We start from the raw sequence: 14,610 nt of genomic DNA on the forward strand, positions 1-14,610 counted from the left end.
CTGCTGCGGTGTTGTGGAGGAACACAGGACAGGCTTCTGGGGTAGGATCTGATTCTCTCTCGGTGACAGCGCCTCCGTCTCTTGTAGGCTCCAGGGATGTGGAGACAATCCCTGCAGGAGAACTCACTTCCACTACCCCTGATAGATTGCAGTCTCAGGCAAGAGGATATATTTCAACAGGATCACTTTATTTTTTATTTAGTGCACGGGCAGATGTTACAGCATACACAGCTCACTTCTTGGGTCTTCACCATTAAGATGTACCCTGGACCTCCACTCCAGGCCAAGGGCACCTGAAGCAGTCCATGCTCTTCCCTTGCTCCATGGTGGAGTAAAGGGTATAGTCTCCCCCTCCACTACCCTAGGGGAGGGAGTACAAACTTGGCAGAGCTCTGCACAGTTGTTAGGGTAGACTAGCCTCTCTCAAGGAGGTAGAGGCACTCACTAAATTTAGCAGTACAGCTCCTTAAGTACTAGGGAAGTAGGCACCAGATCCTAATCCAGTTATTGGACACACACAGGCCTAGTCCCACTGCCTCCCCTGTCACTCAAGAAGCTACTGTGAGTGGGGAAAACCCATGATAACTCATGGCAGGACTGCTCTTACCAGGACTTACTGACAGGGAGGGCAGACTTAGTAGCCAAGAAAACCAGCCTGGCAACACAAGTTTAGCCAGACTCAAGGAATCAATCCTATTCCTTTGCTACCTCTTCTCTCTGTTCCGAGACGAATCCACCAGTCATTCTAGGCTGCAGAATATGTTGGCTCCTTTCTGACACACGCCTTCCTGACATGGCAGGGTCATCATTAAACATTTCTGCAACTTCCTTGATAAAAACACCACCATCTTTCTTTCTCTTCTTCTTTACTCAGCAGTACTGGGCACACACTCATTGTTAGAAGCTTCTGCATTTTCCCCTTCAAGTTGAGAACCTCTTTTTTTCTTCTTTATCGGTGAATCTTTCACTTTTTCCACATGGGGAAGAGCCATTTCGCTTCTGCACCGTTTTCTTGATGCCACAACGCGCTGCTTGCTGTTGTGGTTGGTGGAGGAAGGGGCCCCGTTGTTGCTACAATTGCTCCCATTGCTGCTGTACCCACTCTTCATGTTCTAGAACATAGGAACATAACGGCTCCATGTGACTAGGCTCATTACACGCAAAACAAAATAAATCCTCCGGATCATCGTCTGGTCTTATTTTAATCGGAGTGACTCCAAGTCGCTGGCCATTCACGTCAAGATTACAGGGTCCTGCATTCTGGGCATGCGTTGCTATTGACGCTGGGTTTCAACAAGCCACTTTAAATAAAATTCCCATCTCCATTCTGGTACTTTCACCACTTAGAGTGTAGCTGCAGGCTAGAGGCCACATCCATTCCTTCATTGGGAGAATGTCCATGTCTTTGTTTGCAATGTTTTTGTTACTTTATCCAGCACAGTGACCTTTGTTTTTCTGCCTAGATTTGTGGCTTTAAATGCTGGGATCCTTCCAACGTGTTTCTTCTGCTGACCTCCAGAGGCGCTGCATCCCACTGGGACACCATATGTGATGCATTGGTCATATAGGGAGGGTCAGTGAGGAGTCCACACAGTAACTTCTGATCAAACTATAGGACTTGATTTCCCGGACTGGAAAAACAGGTCACAAACACACTTGGGCAGCAGTGTAAACAATCAACAAAAACAGCATAAAATGTCATTTGACAGTGGATGAGAGTCCCGGTTGTTCCCAGGAAAGCATTGTGGGAACTTGCTACCTTGCAGGCTGAGCAGCTCTTGGTTCGAGTTTTGGGTGTGAGTCCTTACCTCCAGTCAATCCTATTGGAATCTGTTATCTTGCTTCCTCTTTCAAATTTGTGGAGGTTTGTTGAATGCGCTCCGATGCAGGTTTGTAGAAATTACAGTTCTGGTGCTGTCTGAGTCCCACCTATTCCCAAGTTAATACTCTGGGAGCGTGAAGCCTGAGTTCCCTGCAGATCTGGAACTTTGGCTTGCTGGTGGGTGTCAGTTCCAGCTGGTCCAAGCCATATCCAATGGGTACCTGCTCTCAAGCTAATTCTGGAACAGTGAAAGTATGACAGTGACAGCTGCCTGTCTTTTACCCCCTGCTTTAATCAGGAGTTGACTGAAAACCACCTAGCAGACCTGAAAGCTAGTGTATTGTCTCCTATGCCTGTAAAAGTGAAGGAGTTAACCTCTTCAGTCCCTCACAGAAACTCACAATGCTTTGAGGGAAACAATCCCCTGCGTCGGGTACAGTGAGAGTCACTCCAGCTGACAAAGGGGATACTGTTTGTCTGAATACATTTTTTTAATCTATTTACCTACCCCTCCATTCTATCTATCTATCTATCTATCTATCTATCTATCTATCTATCTATCTATCTATCTATCTATCTATCTTTCTATCTTTCTATCTATCTATCTATCTATCTATCTATCTATCTATCTATCTATCTATCTATCTATCTATCAATGAGTCCCTGCACCCGATTAAAGATATTGTTTCCCCTAAACCTTGTGCCTGTCATTTTGCCAGCAATTACATTTCTTTTGAAATGCCATTGTGAATTTGGTACATTTATTCCTGAGTGCAGGAGAGACACTTTTATATTTATTTATAGCCATGCATAATAATGGTATATTGCTTTCCTCTCTGTTGGCAGTAAGTCCTGGTAAGAACAGGTATGCCAGCAGTAGTTATGGAGGTTTTCCCTCACACCATGGTGAGGTGCCCTATGTATGGAGGGGAGTGGCTGTATGCTCTGAGTCCCTGGATAGTGACACCAGGGATGCGCCTGCCTCCTGAAGTATATAAGGCACAACACAGTTAGTTACAGTGGTGTGGTGTTGTGTTCTAGCAGCTGTGGAAAGCTGTTGGGAAGTTGTAGTTTCCTGCATAAGGGATTGTAAGAACACTTTGTGACCCTAGTGACGTAACTAGCGGTCCAGGTTGACCAATCAGCCTGTCTAAGCCACTCTGTGTCCAGGGACCTGGCACAGAGAGGATCTCCCTAGGAGAAGAGGGAATCCCACTTCAATTCGGGAGGGCGTACCTGGCAAAGGGACAGCACGGAGAGATGTGCGGCTAGAGCCGGCAGCTGCATGGGGCAGTCTGCTACATCCCTGTATCCAATAAAGATGACCTTGTTAACGATACCCCCACTGTGTGAGTGTGAAATTACTCAGCAGTGGATGGCACCACCAAGAAGGAGTTCCTCACCAGGACCATCTCCCTGCGGAAGCATAGACCCTGATGAGGTGGAGGAGCTGCACATGATGTAAGTTGAACTCGCACCCACTACCTCAGATACCTGTCCTGATGACATCCCCTAATACCATCAAGCGGGAGACTCAGGAGTTCTGTTGCCTACAGGTGCACCACCAAACACAAACACGTAATGGGAGTTGGTTATTAGAGTACCCGGGCCAATGTGAGATTGGGAGGGGGGAAACCCGTTACATATTTATTTGTAGCCAGGTCCCCTATGGCTCCCCGGTCCTCCGGTTCCCTCCCCTTGCCTCCGCTGCTATGGGGGGATGTGCAGGTGGCGACGGACTCGCCGGCGGCACCCTCCGTAGGGCGCCGCTGTGTTTGATATGCGCGCATGTGCAGTAAGTCGCGTATGCGTAGAAGAGTAGCGGCGGCCATTACAGTTCACGCAGGCGCAGATCGCTAGACGCACACGGTGGCCGTAGGGAATAGGCTCCGCTGGGACAAAAAGCCCCATAGTGCATAGGGGCATGTGATCACATGGCGCAAATCAGCCAATATGGCTGTAGGATTTCCCTGCTTGAGATAGACACATTCACGCGCGCTGGGGATGACAAGATAGTCGGAGCTGGGACACAGACAGGGGAGGCGGTATGTGTGCAAGGGTCTGTGACCCTCTGCACTAGGCCAGATTTCCCCCTAGGCCCCAGCTAGGCCCCAACTCACAAGTATAGTTTGTGGCTGCTATAGGGACAGGCCCTTAGGTAGGGACCCTGCCCCATTAGCTATTGGAGTAGTTAGGGACACAGCTGCTAAGCAAGGCATCCCTGCTAATTGTGGTCTGGGATCAGACCACATTGGAAGATACAGAGACTATCATCACGGTGGGACACTCCAGCAGGATACCACCCCACGCAGAGCCGGTCTCATCGCGGAGGACATCGCTGGATCGGCGGATCCCTATCTGCCCTCCCATCAGCGCGCCCGGGTGCTGGAACACGCGGTAGGTACCTTTTTCAGGAAGTGCACCAACCATTGCTACACTTTCCATAGTGGGCCGTGCGGCCTCACACATTGGGGCTTGGGTGTGGGACTCTTGGGACACGGTGTGGGTGGTGGGTCACGGCCGTGCGGGGCTGAAGGGTAGTAATTAGTAATCATTATAGAGCCATTAAGATATATGTTGCCGAGTAAAGGTATTGTTATTTTACCCTGTGTATTAGTATTGTTAATTGGTCCTACGAGGAGCTCCTCCCACTACGCTGGGATCCCTCTCAGGTGGAGGCGCTGCACCAATATCATCATTATTGCACCTCAGGCTCTCCGTGGCAGAGGCTCAGGCTCTCTGTGAGCCAACGGGTAAAGGCAGCACCAATAGCCATCTTGTAAGGGGGAAACAGGGCTACATATTTATAAACTATTTTACCAGAAAGTAATACATTGAGAGTTGTCTCTCGTTTTCAAGTATGTCCGGGCATAGAGTTATAATGACAAATAATAATACATGGTTGCAAATACTTAGTTACATAAGTGAACAGGGTATACATTATATACAAGACATTGCGTGCACAGTAAGAGATAATATATATTATATAAATATTATATCACTTTGGAAATCGCCCACTACATCTTGACCAGCACCTGATTTAAAACAGAGAAGTTTGTGCCTCTATCCTATTGCTTTATAGACTTTAATTGTATACAGGACAGCCATTGTCTTTTTGTTTTCTTTGAGCTATAATATTTATGTGCGTACCTTTAAAATATTATTGTCACATAAGCCTAGCAACTGAAAGACCGTTAATAATGCCAGAATAATGAAGGTTATTGGTGCTTTATAAACTCTTTAGCGCTCCATTTACTGATAACTCCTGGCTCGCTGCAAAATAATTAGGGTCTTCAGCTATTATTGTAGCTAAGATGCTGATGCGTATTGTTTATTATTAAGACTGCTCATAGGGAATTATTCATGAAAGTGCGATAGTGCAGATCAGGCACTAACACACAGAGGATCTGAATCACTTGAATGGGAGTTTTCGAGCAGTAGTGCCTGATCGGCACTACCGTACTCTAATGACTAACCCCCACAAAGAGGTTCAAGAATATGCATATATCTCATACTACAAGAAATCACAGTACTATGTCTGAAGTCGACTGCTTGGTGACATTAAATACATATAGGAACCAGAAAATAATACGAATTTGATTATACTGATTAATAAGTGTGAAAAGTGTGTAATAATGTGAAAATACATTTTTTGTTGCTTTCATTGTAGTTCAATAAAGAATAATTTTAATAGACGTACCTGTATGGAAACACTGCTGTAGGAGCCGCCGATCACACCTGCGATAAGCAGCGGGCTGTTTTCTTGGATGGCAAATGACCCATCTGGACACATATACTCCGCTTCATCCACTTTCGTTAAGGACGCCCTAACAAATTCTAGCGATTGCTCCAGTGCGTACGTGTCTCTTGAACAGGTGTCCAAAATATGAACTCCTAATTTGACTCCAGGAAGAAGGGAACTGTCTCTGTTAATGTGATCGATGGCAAACAACATGGCCTCCAGTCGTTGAATTCCTCGATCTTCATTGACCCTGCCACACTCCTCCACTCCCCCGCCTTTTTCGTTGATTGGGAATAAACCCCCGAGAACGAGGTCCCCCTCAAACTTTATTTCTTTCCTCACAAAGTTGTGGTCGCTGGAAGAAAGCAAAACTCCTTTGGAAAATAAAGCTAAAGCAAACACCTGAAGCCGGGCAAAAATCTTCATGTTTTTTTGCAGCTTGATATGACAGTGAGAAGTAGAGCCTATTCTGCCTCCATGGCAAAGTCATTTAGGGTAGTTGCAGCGCCATTAAATTCCTACGGAAATACAAAGGAAATAAAGGAGAAAAAAAATAATTATGAAATATTATGTTATTTTCAACATAACAATATAATCGGTGAACATTTAAGATTTTACCTCATGAATCTTTACCACCCCCTGCTGCTCTACTCTATATCAAACAAAGTAACATTTCAGTAGCCTGTTTTAATATTTGAGTGCTTACCTTTTTACTTCAAGTATAATGCATTGTTATTGGCTGCAAGCCCATGCATAATTAAAAAAGAAAACCTAGCATTGTTTAAAATGGATTACTGCAATGGAAAGGAACATTATACATGAATGCTATGTGGTACTTTCCTTGTTATACACTAATTTGGCAACTTTGTTCTGCCACAGATGTGCATAATAACACAGTAATATTTAAGCTTTGTATTTCATAACGCGTGTTGGCTTTACCCAGCAAAGATGAGGAGCTCCGTACGCTTACCTCTAGAAGACTGTCCGGTTTAGTTGGGACAAGGCTGCAGAGTGTACACTGCAGGATACACATTCAGATTGTCACAGCAAAGATTGGGATACTACTAATCAGAGTAACAATGTAGCAACCTAGAGATACTCATACAATAGCTAAAAGTAATTGTGCTACCTTGATCTACTGTATGCTTATCTGCATAGAAATGAAACGTTTGTGTTTGTATTTTTTGAGGAACCCCACAAAACTGGAATCACTTTCTGCAGAAAACCCATTAAATTGATAAGTGATGGTCAAAAATAAGGTAATGTATTTCAACATTTGCTTCAGGATACATTCGTGTATGCGATTTAATTGGAAAAAATGTCCTTGATAGCTCTTCAGGGGAACAAAATCTGTCCATGAAAGGAAATGAGCAAATATATGTAACCATTAACAATAACTGCATAAACAGGAGATAAAATAAAGAGTGCAATGCGCATGTGATAATCAGCATGTACAGTAGCTTCTCTGTGCAGGAGATATAATGAAAACATTCTGGTTAGGGGAATTCAACTTTCCATTTAAATTATCAGTAGAAGAACGTAAAGATCAAAATGCTCTTCAGTCCCAATGTTGCCATTTTTTAAAATTATTTAATTAGAATTTATTCACAGAGCCCTAAGCAAAACAGTCCAGCAGATAACTAGTGGCCAAATGAGTTATCACCTTATAAAAGCAAGGAAATTGCCTACTAGGCTGGCATTAGAGGCCATGTTTCTAAACAGTGCTATGCCATGTAAGGGGTTAACCAGTGTTGGACAGTGTCTTATGGCACAGCACTACCTGGTTAATACTGTATATGGGTGAATATTAGTGAACCAATACAATTGGTGTTAAATAAATATAAATATAATTTTATATATATATATATATATATATATATATATATATATATATAAAAGGAAAAAACAACAGGCGCACTCATAGTATAGTAAGTAGAAAAATTTATATGGGACTGGTAAAAATAAAAATGCGCACTCACAAAAGTGACAGGAACATAAGCAAGTTTGAGTAATACTCAATCGCCAACAGTAGCAGGATATTAGCAGAATAAATGTACTGGGGCTCCACCATGTGCTGCAGGTCTCAGTATCGCGTCGCCTCTGTGTACCGAGTGCTTCCTCACTCCAGCCGGAATTTTGGGAGAGTTGTGATGTCAGCGCGAGCTCCTAGACAGTCTCTGACTCCTCTCCGTTGGATGCGAAACACACCCTACGCGTTTCGTCCTTAGGACTTCGTCAGGGGTTATAGAGGATCATCTTATGTTATCTATATTGAATTTTATGTTATATTATGCGCATTATCAGCATACTGGCATTTGATCAAATTGAGAGCAGAGTATATGCACAAAGTCCTATGGATGCAGTGTTCGCCAACGGAGAGGAGTCAGAGACTGTCTAGGAGCTCCCGCTGACGTCACAACTCTCGCGAGATTCCGGCTGGAGTGAGGAAGCAGAGAGTGATGGGCCATTAAGAATCTCACAGAAATGGTGAGGCTATTTAGGCATTTACTGTGAGACTGCCCCAGAATTTCCCAAGCATGAGTTCTAATACTGGTGGCTGCTTCTGTACAGGACCCTGAGGAAGGTCTCGTTTGTGGGGCCGAAATGTTGGACATTGGTGTCTTGTTTTCTACATTATATATCAATTTAATTGCTTAACCAGAGTGCTGTCTGCTGATTTCGTGTGAACGGTATTGTATATTTATTGATTAATTATAGGACATGCACCTACCTGTATTTGCTGACTATTGGAGTGCCGGCTGCTTGCATTATATATATAAAAAAAAAAAATATAAATTATATTATTATTATTATATTAAATATTTTATATATATATATATATATATATATATAAAAATTTTATATATATATATATATATATATATATATATATATATATATATATATATATATACATGTAGAGGTATCAGTACCGTGTTTGCCGAGCTTCAATAATCAAAAAATAAATAGATGATACCATTCTGTGGCTAACGAAATGCTTTTATTTGTGCGAGCTTTCGAGATACACTGATCTCTTCTTCCGGCGATGTTACAATGAATGAAGCAAGGATAACTTGAAAACAGTGTCTCTTGGAATGTTATCTGTGCTTGTCCTTCCCCCGGTGTGGATGTGTTTTATGGCTAGAGGTGTCAAAGGGTAACTGAAAGCAAGTGAAGAAAGAGTGTGTATGTGTATCAGTGTGAATAAAAATGAATGGAGAGCCCACAGTATAAACAGTGCTCTACACAAGGTGTGTGTGGAGTGAGAGGGATATAAATGGTGTGGGTGGGTGTGGAAATGTGAGAGTTTGTAGCACAACTAAAAGTGTGTGTGGATACTATGTGGTCCCTATTGGTGTATATGGATGGAAAAATAAGGAGTATTAGTATGTGTGAGAGACAGCTGTGTGTGCATACATATAGCACAGTATGTACAGACATGGCCTTTAGCGCTCATGGGAAGAGAGTTCGCTAGTGTCAGTAATGACTCATAAAATTTCGATCTCTGTTTAGACCACTGCTAAGTGTCCCGAACAGTTGCATAAATTTGTATTCATGCAACCGTCTCTCTTTCGGGGTTTTAAGATTACCTTTGAGTATGGCAACCCTCACATCGTTCATCTTATGGCCAGAGTCAGAGAAATGTTCGCCAACAGGACTGTCTCTTGTTCCGCGTGTGATGCTGTGGCGATGCAGGTTCATTCTCTTGTTTAGCCCCTGTCCTGTCTCACCTATGTAGTAGCAGCCCCCTGGGCATTTCATGCACATGATGAGGTACACGACATTGCTGGAGGAACAGGTGAACCCTCCTCTGATTTTGTATTCCCGATTCTTGTGTGGTATTTGTATTGTGTCCGCTGTGTAGAGCATTGCGCAGGTTTTGCATCTTGGGTCCTGGCATGGTTTTGTCCCGCATTCAGTTGTACTGCTGAATACTTTGCTCCTCACCATAATATTCTTGAGATTATGGGGTTGTCTGTATGATAATAAGGGTGCTTCAGGGAAGACCTGTTGCAGTCTTGTATCTTCCTGGAGGATGGGTTGTAGTTTCCTGGCGATCTTGCGTAGGGCTCCTAGGTGTGGGTTATATGTGACCACCAAAGGAACCCTGTCGCTTGTCTCCTTCTGTTTGTATTCAAGGAGATCACTTCTTGGTATTCTGGTGGCTTTGTGAATTTGCTGGTCTACAATTCTGTGGTTATATCCACGGTTTATAAAGTCTGATCTCAAGGCTTTAATCCGCTGGTCTCTGTCGGCTGTGTCGGAGCATATCCAGTTGTATCGTATGGCTTGACTGTAGATGGTTGCATGTTTGGTGTGTGTCGGGTGGAAGCTGTTGTCCCTCAAATAGCTGGCTCTGTCTGTAGGTTTGCGGTATACAGAAGTCTGTAGTTGGTTGTTCTTTATAGTAATGGTGGTGTCTAGAAAATGTACTTCATCCGGGGAATGGGTGAGTTTGAGGTTGATGGTCGGGTGGAAAGTATTGAAGTTGTCATAGAACTGTAGGAGGTCCTGTTCGCCAGAGGTCCAAATCAGGAGGATGTCATCGATGTAGCGAAGGTATGTAAGGGGTTTCAAGTGACAGGTGGACAGAAAGTCACTTTCCAGTTTTGCGCAGAACAGATTGGCATACTGTGGCGCCATCCGAGTACCCATAGCGGTCCCGGTTGTCTGGAGGTATGTGTCATTTCCAAATGTGAAGAAGTTATGGGTCAGAATAAATTCAATGCATTTAGTCACTGTCTCTGTGAGTGGCTCCTGCGATCCCAGAAAGTATCTGCAGGCTGAAATCCCATCCTCGTGGTGGATGTTTGTATAAAGTGACTCTACATCCATAGTTGCTAGTAGTGTTCCTGTAGGGAGGGGGCCAATGGCATTCAGTTTGTTTAGCAGGTCGGTGGTATCCTGGATATAGCTGGGTGTGTTCCTGACAAGTGGTTTTAGAATGCCCTCCACCCAGCCAGAAATATTCTCGGTAAGTGTGCCAGATCCAGAGATAATAGGGCGCCCAGGGTTACCCTCTTTGTGAATTTTAGGGAGCATGTAGAATGTGCCAGGTTTTGGGTTAGCTGGTATCAGGTCCAGAATTTGTTCTCTTGTGTGGATCGGGAGTGTTTTAATGATCCTGTTGAGTTCTCGCATGTATTTTTTAGTTGGATCCTCCTGCAGTTGGGTGTAGTACTTTGAATCAGAGAGTTGCCTGTGTGCTTCCCGCAGGTAGTCTGTGGTGTTCATTATGACCACTGCTCCTCCCTTGTCCGCAGGTTTGATTGTTATGTTGTGGTTGGCCTTTAGCGATTCTTGCTCTCCTCTCCATCAGTGTCAGATTATATGTTTGTTTCCTTACTTTGTCCAGGATGGTGGTTTTGGCGCTGTGTCTGAAGCTTTCAATGTACCGGTCCAATGTGGGGTTGCGCCCAGTTTGTGGGATCCAGTTTGATTTTTGCTTCTCCCTGCTCATGTGCAACGGCTCTCCTCCTGCAGTGTTGGCATAATCTTGGTTGTGTCTGTCATGGAAGAACTCCTTAAGACGCAGCCTTCTGAAGTATTCTTCTAGGTCACTGCACAGCTCAATCTTGTACTCTGAAGTATTCTTCTAGGTCACTGCACAGCTCAAGGCTTGGTAGGGCAGAATGTGAGACCCTTTGATAATACTGAGGACTCTGCTTGATTAGGTGTGTAATCTGAGAGGTTAACAGTGCAGTCCTGCTCTTGGTGACGGTCAATGTTTGTATTATTAGTTGTTGTGCTGGCTGCTGCAGAGTATCTCATTCTTAGCCTCAGTCTGTGCAGTTTCTTTTCCTTATTGCTAATTAGACCCTTCAGGAGTTTTTCATGGAATGTTTGGAGTCCTCTCCATGTGTCTGTGTGAATTTCTCCTGTCTCCAAGATGCTGTCTATTGTCACCTTTGTCTTTCTCCTGTTGCTGTAACAGATGCTGATGAGATGGTTCCTTAATCTTTCTGAGTTCCTGGTGCACAGTTGTTGGGAGAATTTTGTGTTGTATGTGGTAGCAAGTGGGTTTTTGAGGACGAGTCCTTTCGGGATCAGATGCTCCTTCTTGCATTTGCTGAGGAAGATGATATCGCTGTCTAGTTGTGCCTGTTTTTTCAGTAAAGTAATATATATTCAGTAAGTATATATATATATTTTAAATATGGGATGGTTAGGTATTTAATAAGTACAGGGAGGAGAAACTTGATTTACCTGTGATAATTTATACATCCATTCTCACTTTTGTTTATATAAGTCTTCATTTATGTTGACCTTGGTTAACTGATGCATGTGGCATTAACTTAATCTACTCACAGACCGCTGTTTCAATGTTTTGGGTCTCATTAGTGTGAGGATGGTTACTGGCCTCGCAACGTGAAACTGTGAGTGGCTACCACCAGACACACAGTAAGTTATCGTGAGGAACAACGTGACAAAAACCCTCCACCATACAGTGTACAGCAAATACAAATACTGTACTAATTATGAGCACATTCACCTGTCTCAGGCATGTCCACACCTGCCTTTTCCTATGGCCTCTTAGAATATAATGCTAGCCAGGGATTCTGGGTAATTAAATGCAAATGAGCACTCAATGTAAAGCGAAAGCTTAAAGTGCTTTATTGCTGAAATGTGAATACTTATTAACTTTATAGCCACCAAAGCACGCTGACATTTTTTCTTGCGACAAGAGTTGGAGACAGCCTAATTTCACAAGTGCCAACTTTATAGGCCAACTTTATAGCACCCTGTCACATACAGTACGGCACACTTGTGAGCACGTGACCTGTATATGGGACAAGGGCTAATCAGCTATCCAGCTAAATCACATTTCTCCATGCAAGGACCCTCACTTTAATCATATTTACCCACAATCCATTCTAATATAACATCTGTCACAAACAGCACACTTGTGGGCACGTGACATATATGCAACCAGGGTTAATACACACAGCCAACAAGCTGCCCCACCTTTCTCCATCACAAAGGTACTTCAAATGAATTAATATTTACCCTTACTCTCTGTATCTGAAAATATCAATTACTCTCTACAAAGTGTGAATCATTTAAATCATAGCCCAACGTATTACTTATTAAGTCTAGTTTTAAAATACAAAATATACAGTGCTTACAGTGGCGGCTTTCCATTAGGCCCGATAGGCTCGAGCCTAGGGTGGCAAAATTTGGGGGGAGGCAGAATCGGGGGTGGAATGCGTGATTGGCGCTTACCAGCCGCTCGTGCCCATGCATGAACAGCGCTTGCCAGGTGGAAAGCGGAAATCGTGCATGCGCACGAGCGGCCGACAAGCGCCGATCGCGCATGCGTGGCCGGCAACATGATGTCAAATGGCATCATGTTGCATTGGCAATGGGACGGTGCGGCGCTGGAAGAACTAGGTGACACCAGGTAAGTGCCTAAGGGTGGTATTTTTTAAAATCCAGCATTGAGTGCTTAGGTTACAGAAAAATTATTTTTACAAGAACATAAAGTTATAATAAATGCAGATAGTTTCTGACAATCAAAAGACAAAATAAACAGAATCTAAACTTATGTTATCGTGTAACATTGATCAGATATTTTCAAAAGAGGTCATGGATTGGAATATGAGAATTCACATATCTTGTTATCAGACACACCTGATTGAATTCTAATTCGTAATTCATAGGTATGACATTATGTACTAAATTCCCTCAATTGAGAACAACATAAGCCCACTTTTCTGTGTTTTCAACCACCCCTTTCATCAATCTCTAATGATATTTTTACAACTAAGAAAAACATTTAAACTTTGCCTCAATATATGGAAGACTTCATAACTTTGTTTCCATAATACTTAGACAAACGCCATCTTTACTGTTGCGTGTGTACTTAAGATACGCACCTATGTATAAAATATGACAAAGCTAACGTCTATTTTTGAAGGAGAAACATATCAGAGATTATACATAGAAACCCCTGGATTCGTGTAATCGCAATGGTTACAATGATCTATTTGTTATTCTTGCACATTGCTGTCAGGCGCAGGACATCCATATTTAATAAACTACCAGCTTTTGTACCTGTAGTGCTAGCCAGGTGCCCTGATACTCTGCAGAATCCCCCAAAGACTAATGCCTGACAAGGTACTGTACATTTAAAAGTGTCTTGTTTATTATAGTGTCAGGGTAGTCATATTCCAATCCTCCAATTACAAAACCAGATGTCATATTTCCTATAAACCAGAGGGCTGGCCATAAAAACAATTATTGTATATTTAAGACAATTTGTAATCAACCTAAAACTTTCATGTGCCAGATTGCTTAAAATACTTAATAATTTCTGCCATATTCATTACACAACAGACGACAGAGAAGCCCAATGCTACATCCAACATGACAGAAATACACAGTAAAATACTTATATATTCTCTTGAAATAGGGTCATTTAGTTTAACCCTTTGGCCAAAGCGTTGTAAGCTTGCGAGCCACGTCAAGGCAGACACCTGTTCGCAAGTCCTAACACTACCAGATAAAATACTAATATACCTCTAGTAGGATTAAAATTCTCATTTACCTCTATTAGGAGGGAGAATGACCACAGTGGGTCTATATCCAGCAGAATGTATATTCATTACACACCCACACTGCTATGAATGCACTTCATATCTGACATATTATATTGCCCAATACTTACAAGAACAATACAGATACAATGATGCCATTGTACATTCATTTATTTATTTATTAGGGCAAACACTTAGATAAAGAAATACATGGTTAATTTAGTACAGTCAACAGAAGAAAAGAGGCCGGATACACAAAATGACTGAAAAGAAGCCAAAATTGCTATCTGTACAGACTCAAGCAAATTGTCCAACAAAAATGAAGATGACAACATCATGTTTTCAGAAAGATAATATTTTGGTGAAGGTAGAATAAGTTCCAAATCAATATTCCATGCAGAACCAAATCAAATGTATGACTTCTGCTAAATAGGTGAATTTGTACATTGTTTGTAAAAGTTTATTCTGGAAATGTTTCCATGATTTACCACCTAAAATTTCTGATGGAT

The 14,610-nt window shown here is 42.7% G+C and overlaps 1 protein-coding gene across 1 annotated transcript in view; it reads right to left on the reverse strand.

Annotated features, from left to right (window-relative positions):
- GRM3 (glutamate metabotropic receptor 3) overlaps positions 1 to 14,610 on the reverse strand; it is a 379,631-nt gene that overhangs the window by 142,294 nt on the left and 222,727 nt on the right. Inside the window, exon 2 of the mRNA XM_075599552.1 lies at positions 5,523 to 6,082. Coding sequence (XP_075455667.1) covers positions 5,523 to 5,990 — 468 coding nt within the window. The 5' untranslated portion in view covers positions 5,991 to 6,082. The remainder of the gene's footprint in view (positions 1 to 5,522; positions 6,083 to 14,610) is intronic.

The sequence above is a fragment of the Ascaphus truei genome, chromosome 5, assembly GCF_040206685.1.
Source record: "Ascaphus truei isolate aAscTru1 chromosome 5, aAscTru1.hap1, whole genome shotgun sequence".
NCBI lineage: Eukaryota > Metazoa > Chordata > Amphibia > Anura > Ascaphidae > Ascaphus > Ascaphus truei.